The 15,393-nt window shown below is 37.9% G+C and overlaps 1 protein-coding gene across 3 annotated transcripts in view; it reads left to right on the forward strand.

Moving 5' to 3' along the window:
* KCNH8 (potassium voltage-gated channel subfamily H member 8) overlaps window positions 1–15,393 on the forward strand; it is a 214,237-nt gene that overhangs the window by 90,063 nt on the left and 108,781 nt on the right. For all 3 annotated transcript variants that reach the window (XM_042477363.1, XM_042477361.1, XM_042477362.1), the window contains exon 2: window positions 9,638–9,871. In XM_042477363.1, the coding sequence (XP_042333297.1) occupies window positions 9,638–9,871 (234 nt within the window). The remainder of the gene's footprint in view (window positions 1–9,637; window positions 9,872–15,393) is intronic.

Below are 15,393 nucleotides of genomic sequence, written 5' to 3' on the forward strand. Positions count from 1 at the left end.
CAAATTAACGGTAGTGTGATTGGCTGTGCCTGCCCGCTCTCTTTGCTAATTGGAACCATTCTGTTTCTCTGTATTCTTTTTTAAAGTAGCTCTTCTCTTAAATAAAGGTTTTTCACAGTGGAAATAACTTTAAGTGTAGCTTAAGCCTTTTCAGTTGTTTAGTACCCATCCTCACCAAATACATGAAGAAATTCTCTGTAATATACTGAATAGTCCTGCTCCATAGACTGACACATTTCCAGTTATGGCTTACTACTGAGGCAACTGCTACAGTGTCATTGGCACTCTTAACATTTTCACCATATGGCATCAAATCTTTGTTAGACAACAATTGTTTTATCAGTTTTAGTTTTATTCAGTTGCTCCCTATCTGCTGCGTCTGTCCGCTGTTGTGATGTACTCATTTACTTCTGTGTTTTTTTTAAATGGAACTGCTAATAACTTTTCAAAAAAATCTTGGCAGAAATGGAATAAATTTGCAGGCATAGTTGCTACACCTGAATTTATGAAGCTGCCAGTTTCAGAGGAATATGAAAGGAGTTTTATGCAAGAGCAGCCTTTCCACTTGAGAATATTAAAAAGGACACACTGAATCTTTTGTTTTTTGTAGAGAATTGCTATAAAATTTAGTGATAGTATAGAAGTAGGGTTGCCATTTCACGTGGTGGGCGGGACTTTCCTGCCCCCTGGGGGGTGCCTGTCTGTCCCGAACCCCGCCCCCCGGGGGCTGCCCAACTCTGAGCTCCAGGGCTGCTGCCTGCCTTCTATAGAGTGCTGCCTATAAACATGCTTGGAGCAGCAGTAGGAGGACTGAAACCAGCAGGGGCGGGGTCTGCTGCACTGCCCTGCCTCTATGGCCGCCCTGCTTCCTTATTTGGGCATGCTCCAAATTTCCAAGCGAGAGGGCTTTGCGGCAAGTTGCTTTTTGTTCTTCCCCTCTTCAGAGTCCATGCTAGAAGCTTGAATGTGACATCAGTCTTTGTTCTCTCAAATGATCAACCTTCCCACCAAGTGGACACACCTCTTTCCCATGAAGTCACCATGCTACACAGGAGCATAACAATAATACATTTGTTGATATTATGTCTCAGCACATGTCCTTGAAGACTTGCTCTTCCAGGCCTAGACTTTCTGGCCTTCAACAGGAACCATTTTAAACCTTAGTTAACCATTGCCACATCTGAACATTTTCAATACAATTTAGAAATATATTTTAACAAGGGTTGCCATAACTGTCTACCTCCAAACAAATGTAGGACAAACTTTGCCCCCCCCCCCCAATGTAGGACATATTTTGTAAATGGAGGAAATGAACAACTAAAAAACAAAAAATTATAAATTCAAAAAGCATTAATGTAAATGGCGGCAAGCCTTCTCGGAGGTGGAGGACGCTCCTCCGCCTCCGTAGAAGGTTGTGCTGATCCCGGCTAGGCTCTGAGGAGAGAGGCCGCTCCAGATAAAATTCTCAATAATCAACCAGACCTTCTTCTGGATCAGCCTTACTTACTATCACTTCTTGCATCTCAGCCAGTGATATCTCCCTAACAAAGTTTTCATAATTTCCTAGTCATATCCAAGTTAATGGGCATCTGATTCCTGTATATATTGGCCCTAGCTTATTAATAATCCTTCATAAATGCAGGTAAATGTAGGCATAATTAGTACACAGTCATGATAATTCTTCAGCTATATGCAGATTTATAAACAACCTAATTTGGAATACTGCCAGCTGAGTTCCTGTTGCATTACAAGCATAGAGTGACTGGTTACTGTCCAGAGCATCTTACAGTGTAATCGTTAAATTACAGATGTGTGTGTGTTAAAAATACATGTTTTGTTAAATGTATAGCATAGATTTGTGTTTGTGGGTGGTTAACATTATTAATAAATGTAATATTTTTACAAGTATTACAGTGCTAGAAGGGAAATATATTTATCACACGGGCAGCCAAAGTGGAAAAACAGCAGGATAGTAATGTCTGTGACCATATCTTATCACACTATGGAGATTATTGCACCTGCAAATCCTGCCAGAATAGAGGCGAGTTTGAAAAGCCAAAACTGGGTGTTATCACACGCAGCTGAGGCCAGGCGATTGCAACCTGTCTACAGCTTCCTCTTCCATCCCATACTGAAATGCTCCTTTTCACTGATAGGCAAAATTTGTCAATGCCTCCCAATCACCCTGCTTTTCCACTATTGGTTTATGTGTGATAAGTTTCTCCCACTGCAGTTCCAATATGCAAGTAACATGATACAAATGGGCATGATGATGCTCCTTACCCCCCTTCCCCTTGCTATTCCCAAGTAGGTTGGTCTCCCCCCCCCCCCCATTTCTTTTCTTTTCTTTTTCATTTTACTTAATCAATTTCTGTGGCTGCACAATTGAAAATAATTTTTTTTAAAAAAATACAAACTTAAAGGCATTCTGGGAAGGACATGGACAGGGAGGTGGGTTTAGGAAGACTGGCATGCAGAACATAGAGCCCAGGACTAAAGCAACATCATAGCATGTGTTAAGACCTGTGCAAAAATGGCTGTCACCAAACCAGTATGTTTGTTTTTCCTACACTAGCACAATTGTGGCATTTTAGCAGCTTGTTATGAAGGCCCAAGTCTCAGTCCATATGAAAACCATTCACTATCCACCAATCATCATTTTTTTAAAAAACTGTCTCTATTAGTCCCAGTGGGACCTGCCAGCTGAGATGAATTACTATCTGCAAGTCAAAGTTAATTCTGCTAGTGTCACAGTTAAAAATAAAGAACGAAACCACACTATTTCACCCACAGTGGTCCCAATAGAAATCACTCTGCTATCTTCATGCACCTAGGTTGTTGTTTTTTTTAAATCCTGTTGTGGGTTCATCCACATTATTAACTTAATTTGCATTCAGGTCATGAGTTTCATTAGGTCATGGAGAATAAAGTTTGTAACAAAATGCTTCTTGTAAGAGCGATGTGAAATTAATGAACATTTTCTCTGTCCATCTCCTCCTCTCCTGCCAACAGAGAGACAGAAAGAGAGAGTTTTGTTTTCTGAGCAGAACTTGCGACATATATTTTGAGCAATGTCTTTTTCTCTTTTTTTTTTTAGGTCTCAGGAGCATATTCCCCCCCCCCCCTCCAATTTTTGTATTTCATGCTATGACTGTTTGTCACAAAAGGGCTTAGATGTAAAAGTGGAGATTTGTTGCCTGATTCTCTGACTAGTGCCAAAGCAGTTAGAAATATGCAGGTATAAAAGGAAAAAAGGACAGAAGGAAAGCATTACATGATTTCTATGCTGTTGAGAAAATCCTAACTTTACAAGCAATTTATACACCTTGGTTTTGAAAGTGACACCTGAAAACATTTTGGAGTGTTTTAAAACAAGACTAGTATGAAATATGTATTTTCAAATAAGTCTAGACTTTGTTTACTTTTTGTAGCTGTAAAAGAAATATTGCCCACAATTATTAGCTGTAGCAAATTCCACACTTTTAACAGCTTTAAAACAAACTCTGTACTTAAGTCACATTGTACACTTTAGTGGAAAAATATTAACAGCTTTACAAGGGAATTGTAAAGTTATATAGACAAATACACACATCTTATCAATACAGTATTTAACAACTGAAAAAAGGTTGTTGAAATTTACCAACTATTAGTAGCAGTAGAATAAAATTATACTGTATAATCTTTTTACATATATAAAGAAAATGTTATACTCTACCAAGAATAGACATTCAAAGGAAGAAAACTATATTTTATAATTGGGCATACTCATATAAATAAAATAATTATTGATTATATAGTTGTGACTAAGATATCCATCATAAGTGTATAAAAGTGTATAAAATCAGCGAAGGATAAGAATTAACATTCCTACTGAGTGTAGCTTATTATTTTCAAATAGTTCATCACCATATAGATAATCTATAGTTGATTATCTCTACTTCGGCCGTATCCAGGTGAGGTATTGTAGAAGTTAAAGTGCAATAAATAAAGAACTGAAGTCACATAGCTATGCACCCCTAGTATAAGATCTTACATTAATATTAGAATCCATTATTAATCTGTAAATCTCACTAAGTTATTTCCTAGTGCATATATGTAGCACCACAAGCTTTTAGAAGGCAACAATGAATCTTGTAGCACCTTTAAAACTAACAGGCTTATTTTAGCATGCACTTTTGTGGCTTAAAATATGCTTCCTCATATTAATGTAGTTAATATTAGAGCCTCAGATACATGCGGACAGCATATATGACTGTGGCTGCGGATGGGCAGAATCATAGCAAAACTAGATACAGCGAAAGATACTTGCATTATTAACCCTGTCCATAACAAATCCTTCTAATATGTAAAGCTGATAACAAATGTTAAACATCTGTTATCTTATATAACATCTGCTCAGCAGTTTTATCTCTAAAGCAGTAAAACAGTGAGGTTTCTTCTTTTTTTAACAGAAGCTTGTTTTAATCTGTTGTGCTGAAACACAGTGCATCTTGTAGGCTTATTAAAATTTGACCATACAAAAAAAGTTGCAAAAATCAGCATATTGGTTTATGTAGTATGCTAAGAAACTACTGTCTGGATTCCTAGCTTTGGGGATACATTAGAATGTATTCTGATCAATTCAGCTTTCTCTTGTTCAAAGCTTCTTTTGAAATGTCTTTGAAGTTGCCACAATGACATTAGGATGGAATGTCCTGGGACAAAACCAAGACTCTGGTTTTGTATACAGTCAGCCCTTCTTATACACAGATTTTTATACACAGATTCAAGCATCCACAGTTTGAAAATGTTCCAAAAAAATATAAATTTCAAATATCAAACTTTTATTTTCCATTTTTTATAAGGGACACCATTTTGCTATGTCATGATATTTAATGGGACTTGAGCATCCACGGATTTTGTTATCCATGGGGGATCTTGGAACCAAACCCCAGCGTATAGCAAGGGTCCGCTGTATTTCCATTTCCCAAGCAAAGGGAAGTAATAATTTACCACATGTCTGGGCAGCCTTTTCTGACCTCAGCAGAAGTGATGGCACACCAGGCAAGCTTTACAGGTAGTTCCTACCCATGAGGAAGCAGTACTGTTGCTTCCAAAAATGGGGTGAGCCACCAGGGCCGATGCAGTGTTGGCACAGCTCACCCATGTGCACAATAATGTGGCATCGCACCAAATTTGCCTCAGTTTGTGTGGTCAGTCAGGGGATAGTCTGGGGAATAATGCTCTGGATTGGCCCCAAATTCAGTAGCCGGTGCAGACATGTCCCTAATCAAGTTTCACCTGGAATACTACATTCAGTTTTATGGGCTCAATTGAAAAAGGATATAGACAAGTTGGAGCAGATTCACAGAAGGACAACAAAGATTAAAAGAGATATGGAGAACAATACAGATGAGGAATGACTGAGGGATCTGAACATATTCATCCCGGTGAAGAGAAGACTAAAAGGACATGATTGCATTCTACATTCTAAATAACTGAAGGACTATCACAAGCTTTGATCAATTTAGCAAAAAAAGAGAGTTAAGCATGGTGTCAGACAAGATTAGAAATCTAACTAACAAGACTTAATATTTACATTTTCATCCAAAATCTTGTTAAATGGTAGTATTTTAATTATATTATTATGAGCATCATCATTTATTTAGTGCCTACCATGGGTTAGATCTATGCATAATGCATTAAATTGAAATTGAACCAAGGAAGCACAACTCTGGAGCCTTCCGATTAAATGGAAGCACAGGGCTACACTTAGAGACAACACCCCTAAAGCACAACAGTCTCTCTCTCTCTCTCTGTAATGCTGGGGCACCATTGCTTGCTTCACTACGTTTTAAGCTCTGGTGACAATATGCACTCCTTCCACTTAGTTAAGCATGTTATGAAGACACAATATGTAAGTAAATAATTTTTGAAATACAGCTGGGGGCTGTGCAGGACTATGGTTAGACAAATGCTTTGGTTTTAGGGCATTTGCTGAAGTATATCAGATTGATCCTGATATAATTTTAATTTACATTCTTTTCTGTTTGCATCCCTTACATAATGTAAGTCCTTTTGCAGTTAGTTAGCATAGCCTCTGAATCCCTTTCATCTATTCAGTGTTCTTTCTGCTTCATATAATTCACATTGAATTAGCTGAGAGGATGAATGACTCTGCAGTAGGTAATTGTATTTTAAACAATAGGAAACCCAGGAATAAATTAATTTGTAGTCTGCAGATGCTTTTTAGATACATGATCATTAGCTCTTATGTAGCAGTGCTGTCATCAATTTGCATGGCAAGCATATGATTTTAATTCTTTTACTAGTAGGGGAATCTGATTTTGTTTTGACAGCAGAATCAGCACACAGACTCATATAACTGATAATGATATTCATTTTCCATTTAGGAAAACAAAAGTGATAGTTTGAGGACTCCAACAACGGCTTGAACATTCCTGATTAGTGAGTGGGTAGTGAACAGATGAGCTAACTGTTATGACTAACCTCAGAAAGTGTGTTTGCTTTTTGTTCGGGAATGTATGAAATCATATTTTAAACTTTATTTTGCTTTCTTTTGTTTCTTATTGGAAGCATATAACAACCAAATCTATCCATCTGCAGTGTGGTCTTCTTCTTTTCCTACTGCCTTCTATCTTACCAAGCATTTCTGTGTTGTTGTTGTTCTTTTTGGAAGGAGTCAACCCTTCTCATGATATGACCAAAATGTGACAGTCTCAGTCTGGGCTTATAGGGAGAGTGCAAATTTGATTTGCAATAGTACCCATTTATTTGTTTTGGTGGTTATTTTTAAAGCAATCCACAGTATCATCAATGCTGTCTCAAGTGATTCATTCATTCATTCATTCAATACACCTTCCCAAAATGGTTTACAATACTTATTTAAAACTGCAGATATAGGACCCTATCTCATTGGATTAAAAGAGCAGCTTACCTTTCCCAAATTCAGTGCTAATTCAATAGACAGGTGGTTCCTATCACACATAAATTGTCAACAAATTGCCACTCAGGTCCATCCCAGATGCAGCCTGGATCATCTAAGCTGCTTTGGTGGCCATTTTTAGAAGTTAGAAGCTTCCGGTTTCAAAAAAGGGCCGCGGAAGCTGCTTACAGGACCCAGGCTGCATCTGGGATGGACCCGGGTGGTGATTCAGCAACAGTTAATGTGTGATAGAAACCAACTGCCTCCAAAATTAACACTGTATTTGGGAAAGGTAAGCCACACTTTTAACCCCATGTGATAGGGTTAAGTTTAATAAACAATTAAATAACAATTTTATTTTAAAAATACATAGTTAAAACAGTTTAAAACACATTACAACGTATCTTAAAAGGTATAGCATAACACATCTTTTTAAAAATCCATTCTGCCATGTAATTTAGGCCAGCCTAAATTTTAAAAAGTCTTAGCCTCTGGCAGAAAAACAGCGGAGAGGAAGCTAACTAAACCTCTCTTGGAAGAGAGTTCCACAGTCTGGGAGCAGGCACTGAGAAGGCTGTCTCCCATGTCCTCACCAAACATACCTGTGATGGTGATGGGACTGAGAGAAAGTCTCCCTCCAGGATCTTAAAACTTGGGTTGGCTCATACAAGGAAATAAATTACTGTTCATTTTAAAAGCAAGAATATGTGTTCTATGCAGGGTATATGTGCAAAAGTTCTATATTTTTAAATATCCTTTTTTTTAAACTATACAGATATAGAGATACAGTTGCCCTATATATCCACAGATTATGCATCCATGGATTCAACAATCAATAGTTTGAAAATATTCTAAATCCCTCCCCCCCAAAGCAAACTTTGATTTTGCCATTTTATATAAGGGACACCAGTTTACTATACCATTGTATATAATGGGAATTGAGCATCCATGGAATTTGGTATCCACAGGGGGTCCTGCAACCAAACACCAGTGGTTACCAAGGGCCTACAGTATATACAGTCATATGGTTCATTTATGCATATATTACTTTAATATATTCTCAGGTATTCTTCTGTAATTAGACTGTAATTAGCTGAGAGAGAGAGAGAGAGAGAGAGCATTAATCATAAGAGTTTTGCAAAAGACATACAGCTTAAGATAAATAACTCCTTCCAATTTGGCTGTCTTATCAGACTAAACTCCTTTTGTCTCACAGTCTTTTTCGAATAAACTTCTCTAGCTCAGGGCCAATAGCTAGTCTTTCACATATCCAGAGATCTTTGATAGTTATCTCATACCTGCTGGTTCTTGTGTCTATCTGGCTGAAGAATGCAAGTCCTGTCCTTTTCTCATTTGGGATGATGGCCTTGAAAGGAGTTGGTCTGAGGAAGCTGTACATCCTTGGGTGAGAATTTTCATCTTGTAGGCAACATGCAACTTGTGGGAGTTCATTCTCCAGCAAAAAAATGTACTGTAATTTCCAGAAATGAAAGGGTATTTTAAGACTGCAAATCTGTTGCACTGAAACTAGCTGTGCTTTGCAACTTCAGAAGTTTGGATACTGTGTAGTCATCATTCTTTACTGATCTTAAATTTATTGATATTGAATAGTGATGTGCTTATTTGACAAACTCTCAAAAGCAGGACCAGACTTGCTCTAAGAGAAAATGAGAAACCCACCTGAGGTGACAGATACTGAGGCGTGGGGAGTACATAGAGATTGAATGTCACAAGAAGTGGCAGCTAGTGGCTTCCAGGCCAGTGAATTGGTTAATCCTCTCTGGATTTTGTACTAAATTTAAAGGAATTACTCAATTAACAGAACCCTATCTCCCAAATTAGTTCAGCCCCTTGTATAGTTCCTTTAATATTTGGACTGAAATCCACATTGACTTAGGACTGACTTCATGGCCTGCCCTGGGCTTTCTAAGCTACTGTCTTGCCTCACATTCAAGGGAAGAATGCTGCAACATTTTCAGTGTTGAAGTAAGATCCACATTTGGATCTGCTTATTTTTTGTATGTAGAATAATGAGGTGTAATCTGTTTTCTCCATGCCTAGCAACAAAATATCTTGGAATGGATCTCCTCAGATTCTACAGTTTGGACGGAAATTCTCAAACTAATTTATTTCACTAATCCTATTTGTAGTGGGGGGGGGGGGAGGCAGGTAAGAGGGAAATAAATAGGTATGGCTGTGCTTCCTTAGGAAGAAGATCAGTATGTCCTATAAAGGTAGCAGGAAGCTGCTGTCCTCCAAAAAGGTATTTGAATGTATCACAAACTTCAGCAACTTCGTTCAAATACAGCAAGCCTTCTATATCCACAGATTCTGCACCCACAGGTTCAACCATCCACAGCTTGAATATATATATATATATATATATATTAAAAAATCCAAAAATCAAACCTTGATTTTGCCATTTCATACAAGGAACACCATTTTATTACACCACTGTATATAATGGGTTGCTCATCCACAGATTTTGGTATCCATGATTGGGGGGGGGGGGGGGGGCTGGAACCAAACACCAACAGATATGAAGGGACCATGGTACTGAGCTCTATATTTCTTTAGCCAAGCATTTGGGAGTTCTGCTAATACCTCTGCTTTGAACCAGAGTTCTAAAGGTAATATATAACTGGATACAACATTGTTGAGAACAAATGCAAGCCCATTTATAGACATCTTACTTCTGTGTTTTTTCTACAGATAGTAACTTCATCCTCGCAAATGCTCAGGTGGCTAAAGGATTCCCAATAGTTTACTGTTCCGATGGCTTCTGCGAGCTTTCTGGATTTGCACGAACAGAAGTCATGCAGAAGAGCTGCAGCTGTAAATTTTTATATGGTGCTGAAACAAATGAGCAGATGATTCTTCAAATTGAAAAGTCACTGGAAGAAAAGATAGAATTCAAAGGAGAAATAATGTTTTATAAAAAGAACGGTGAGTATTATTTCATTCATCACTGCTTAATTGCTTCCAGGCACACAGTGAATATAACCATTATTCAGTCATGTTGTTATGCAACCTCTATTTAAGCATTCCCTTTTCATCTGAATATTCAGACCTCTGTATGAGTGAGGCCATATTCCAAAACTGTATTGTGAAGTTGTGCTAAATTAATTGAATTATATTCCAAAGTATTGCAACTTTTCCTTTATGGAAGGATGCAGTTTTGAACTTCACAAAAGGCCGAAACAGACAACCCTGTAAAGCCTTTATTCATGTGGCTTGGTAGCATAGCGTTTATATGCTGCATGCTCCTACACTGCTCTGAAACTGCCCAGAAGTTGGGTGGCCACCGAGATGTGGGTGATTTCAAGGCGCTCCAGTAGTGTGCATGCTGCTGGAATGGCTTGAATCTGCCACTGTGGTGGGGCGGGAAAAGCTGCCTTTTACCTGGCTGAAAAAGGAGCAGATCTTTGCCACTCCTTTTTCAGCCATCTTCAAGGCAGACTGGGGCAGTGGCGTGTGTTTGCCATGGCCCCAATCCATCTTTGGAAGGGGCAGCTTCAGGTCAACCTTTCTGCTCATCTTTTTCATCCCAGACTCATCCACATATAATAACTGTTTCATTCTATATGTATTTACTGGATAACATACCGTTTGGAGTTTACAGCAGAGCAACCTCTGCTGAAAGGTACTGTACCAGAGGTGAGATGAGGTGATTTGAAAATTAATGTTTGAATTATGATGATGGTTTTATTTCATTTTGTAATCAGCATTTTTTAAAATTATGTGGAAATGCTCAAAGAAATATATAGCAAAATCTGTAAGACATATGAGCCTCCACCCATTGTTAGACTGCAGCTACTTTCATCTCTTGCCATTGGAGTTTATTGCATGGCTAAAAAATGAGACTTACCTTGCCTGGTTTGAATCCTCTTCCGGGATGCAGTTGGGTATTATCGCTCGCATTTTGCTGGCAATGCTGCCTCCTGGGGGCATTCCGCCTAAACCCAGCTAGAAGCTGCACTCAGCTGGCTGATTTGCACAGTTAGGAGCTTCTCAACTTTACAAACCGGCCAGCTGAGCACAGCTTCGAGCCGGATTTTAGGAGGGATGCAGCCGGGAGGTGACATCGACACCAAAATGCAAAAGATAATACCCAGCTGCATCCCAGAAGAGGATTCAAACCGGGCAAGGTAAGTCACATTTTTAAGCCATGCAATAAGCTCCATTTACTATGCCAACAGTGGTTGTTGTGAGTTGCAGTTGAACATCTCTGCCTTAAATCTGCTTTGATGCTCATGCCTTACCTCTCATGCCCATCTCTGCCTAAATAAGTATGTGCTTGATCTGAACTGTGTGACTTAAGCCTTCTTCCTCCAAACACTGTCTCTTTTTTGCACTTCACACTGCCAATTACAGCCTCTACAAGGCTAATGGACTACAGGCAGTAACTTATTATTTAAAGTTTTTTTATTATTATTTTGCCTTCCAAAAAAGAACTGTTGTAAACTGTTTAAAAAACTGAAAAGCATAAAGCCCTAGACACAATAGATAGTTTCATCTAGAGTAATGTCAGTGACTAAACATTACAATTTAGGAGGGAAGACAATCACTTCCGTGAAACTTGCATGTTCATACCAGCGAAGGAAGTTCAAATTTCAATTAACTAGGGGGGGGGCAACAACACTAACTCATTTGATTAAAGATTTTTCAGGTTTCCAAGTTCAAAGAGGGAAGGAGCAATATACCTAGGACTGGCTAAGGTTCAGGGTGCCACAACCAAGGGGAACAAATGGTTCAGAGAAAGGCAGGTGATACAGGCAATGGCAAGACAGCATTAGCATCTAGATCACCGTAGGTATTCTAGGACACTGTAGGCTGGCACTGGACTACAACATCTTTTTCTCTCCCTTTTCTTACTTCTTAAATTATAATTGGAGCAGTTGGGCATATACATAGATACAAATTTTCTAGGTTATTTTATTTTTACTTTAAAAATACATTACCCTGTTTTCTTGCATAATCATGAAATGGTGGATATTCCAAATCAATAGATTCAGCATCACGTGCCCAAATTTAGCATATTTAGCAACATGTGCAAACAAGATTGTAGAAGCTATTGTTACGCATGGAATGGTTAGTTGGGGGCGAGAAGAAAAAGTTTACTTCTGTGCTTCATAACTGAAATAATACATGTGGTTGTGTAAAAGGAGATCCATGAGATCATTCTCTGGAAGCTTTGGGAAGGATGGGATCCCAGGTAAATGGTAGACTGGATGCTTTGCATTGAGAAGACTGTGTTACATTTATGGTAACTTCAAAGGATCATGTAACATGTGATAAGAAGAACTATTCTCTTTCTACAAGCATGGAGAAGTGGGGTAGAATGAAAAATAGTCTGACCTGGTATATGTCAGCTTTCAATGACAAATCCATTCCACCAGTCTATGACTGTGAGTGGAGTCACCATCAGTTTTTTCAGGACAAATAGGACATATCATGGCAGCAGGGGAACATCATGTGAAATAAGGGTCAAGACAACATGGCCTCTTCTTCTTCAGCATTACTTACAAGTAACCTGCTTGGCAAAGTAGCAGCAGCAGCATTAAAATTAATAAGGAATTGTGGCTTTACAGAACCATTCCTTCTTGGCAAAGAAAGAAAATGGGGGAAAGAGCTTTTATTATATTTTTGCTTCTTGAAATGAAATTCAAGAATGTATAAGTCTTCATATGAAGTACAGTGCACTCCATTTTATGGGCTGTTTTAGAAAAGGCAAAAAGCCTTGGGACATAACAGTAAACAATCGTATGGAATAATGTTAGACTGTTCTGTAATTTCAAACTTAGAACCTGTAGCAAGTTTGAGTTCTCTAATTGACAACCATGAGACTTTGAGTGCAGGCTTTCCATGCTACCAAATAGTTATTTCAGGCACTTACCTGAATACCTAATATATAACATTTTAAAAAGTTGAATAATAAGCACACAAGAGTGTTAGGCAATAACTGTCAGGAAATATAGTGAGCATAATGGCTTTAGGGAGATATATTTTACTACTATTAGATTTTCATCATATAATTTAATAAAATTGAATTGCTTTTTATCTGAAGAGACTAAAGCTCAAAAGTCTAATTTCAGTGTGAAATCTTAATGGTATCTTCTGTTGATTGCCTTATACAACTGTCAGCATGTTTCACATTTTATTGTTATTATTTCACATTCTTAAATCTTTTAAGGAAACATAAAGTTTTTTCATATATAGTGTCAGTTATTTTAATCTCTGACCTGACTGGATATAGCTTTAAAATTTACTGGTTGAACTGATTAAATCTCAAGGAAAGATTAAGAGGAGCTTTGAGTGGTGTACTTGCCAATTTCAGAAATTAGATGATATAAATTTAGGCTAGGATTTAGTTTTTTGGGGACATTTAGCTTACACTTTGTAAACCACTTAGTACTGTACATTGGTATAGAAATGTGCTTGCTATTACTATTGCTATTGCTAATTTTTTTGGTATTCAGAGATACTTTACTTAGGTATTTGGTATTCAGAGATACTTAAGTAGCTCTTTAGATTTCAGTGTCACTGAAGGCCTTGAATCTTGAATCTATTTTTTCTTTTATTCATTCATTTCCATTTATATATTACATTCTCTTCATGAAACGCAATGTAGCAATCATATGATTCCCTATTAAACAGTGAGCTAGCCAAAGGGAAGGGCACGAAATCCATGTACCAACAATTTAAATTTGGAGTGGACAAAATATGTCCAGTGGGCTGCACCCCTCCAGGTCAATTTTATTTGCTCTAGAATGTCCCCAAATTCATTCTAGGGGTGTGTATATGGCATTTCCACCGTATTTGAAAGCCCCCAGGGCCACTGAGGGGTCAAAAACAATTTTTGCAAAATGTTCCACCATTTCTCCCCCAAATGCTCCAAAATGTCCACTAGGGAGTGTGGGGTGCATTTCTTCCACGTTTTCTATGGCTTCTGAGCCAATGTAGGCCCAAGAGAGGCCTTTTTCAAAACCCAAAACATGGTGATATCCCTGAGGCATTTGGGGGCTATTCTGTCCTGATTTCTCTTTCTCTTTTTCTCTTTTTGACTTTCCTATGTGGGGGAAGGTGCAATCCTCCAATGTCTCCTCTGGGGCTATTTCAATCCCTAGTCTTTCACAGCTTACGGCCTTAACTTAAATGCTCTAGCTGGTATATAAATATTATGTTTCCATTCTAGTAAAAAATCCCCCAGGGGATGTGGAGAAGGGTTGCACCTAATGGCACCCACTGACATAAACAGTGGCAGAGTACAGCTTGTTCCGGGATCCTACTTTTGTATCTTTTATGTACAGTGGGTTGAATCCATATTTAACTAAACATAGAGTGATGTATGTATTCAAAGGGATTCAAATTTTAATTAAAGTAGACTTTTTGAAATTAACTTACTCCTGACCTACTTAAGTTCTGGAATTCTTCCTTAAAGCAGTGAAGTGTCTTACCTTAAGACTAACAAATTTATTAGTGCATACACGTTGACTGACATTATGAAATGCCATCAGATATGTAATAGCTTGTCACTCCATTGTACTAATTCTGGTTCTTTTCATTCCCTCTGCAAATTATATTTTCACCTGTTTGTTTATGTTTTTAAATGTTTTTATGCTTTGAATGACTCATGAAAGATGTTATGGCCACCAACCTCGCTTTCCTTTGCTATATTGGGTCTAACACAGTAGCAGCTACCTTGGTTACAGTTGCTATGAAAGGAGGGCTTCAAGTTGAGTTTAAGAATGGGGACAAACTACCTGTTTTGGTTTAGTTAGATTTGGATTGGTTAACAAAGATGATTGGCAATTAGAGGTTCTCTGTGAATGCAGAGTTTCCAGGAGTCAAAAATCAGTTCTATTGTTTCCTGCTGTGATTTTAACTAGAGATATGTATACCTGTAAATTTAAAGACCCATGCATTTAAAATGTAATCATGTGTGGTATATCAGTGAATGTGAATGACTTTTAACTGAGCTGGCCACACAGGTACAAGTAAAGTCTGTTGAGTTATACCTTGTGTGAGCATTTATGACATCTTCCCTACCAGGTGATAAGACTCTCATATCATGAAGTAAGAAAACATTACAACTGTCAAGCATGACAATAAGCATACTGTGTTGCAGAAATATCAAAATTGCTTCAGCTAAAAGAATATGGGTATGACACCTTTTAAAAGATGTACTGTATGAATCCTTTTAATGGATGTCCCCTAGGTATTAAACCATAGGAAAGATGTCAAAAACCATGAAAAGATAGGGCTGTAATAATCTCAGAGCTCAACAACAGTGTCCTAAAGAAAGCATGAATGAACTGCTGTTTCCCTTTCCCAACTTTCCTTTCCATCTCAGTTCCTCAAGCCAAAAAATATCTTTTTTATGTGTAGAAGGTTATGGTTTATTCTCTCATTACTTGCTTGGATTTAAAGAGTTTAAGAACAATTATCCTCTTTAGACATTCCACTTG

The sequence above is a fragment of the Sceloporus undulatus genome, chromosome 6 (genome assembly GCF_019175285.1).
Source record: "Sceloporus undulatus isolate JIND9_A2432 ecotype Alabama chromosome 6, SceUnd_v1.1, whole genome shotgun sequence".
Classification (NCBI taxonomy): Eukaryota; Metazoa; Chordata; class Lepidosauria; order Squamata; family Phrynosomatidae; genus Sceloporus; species Sceloporus undulatus.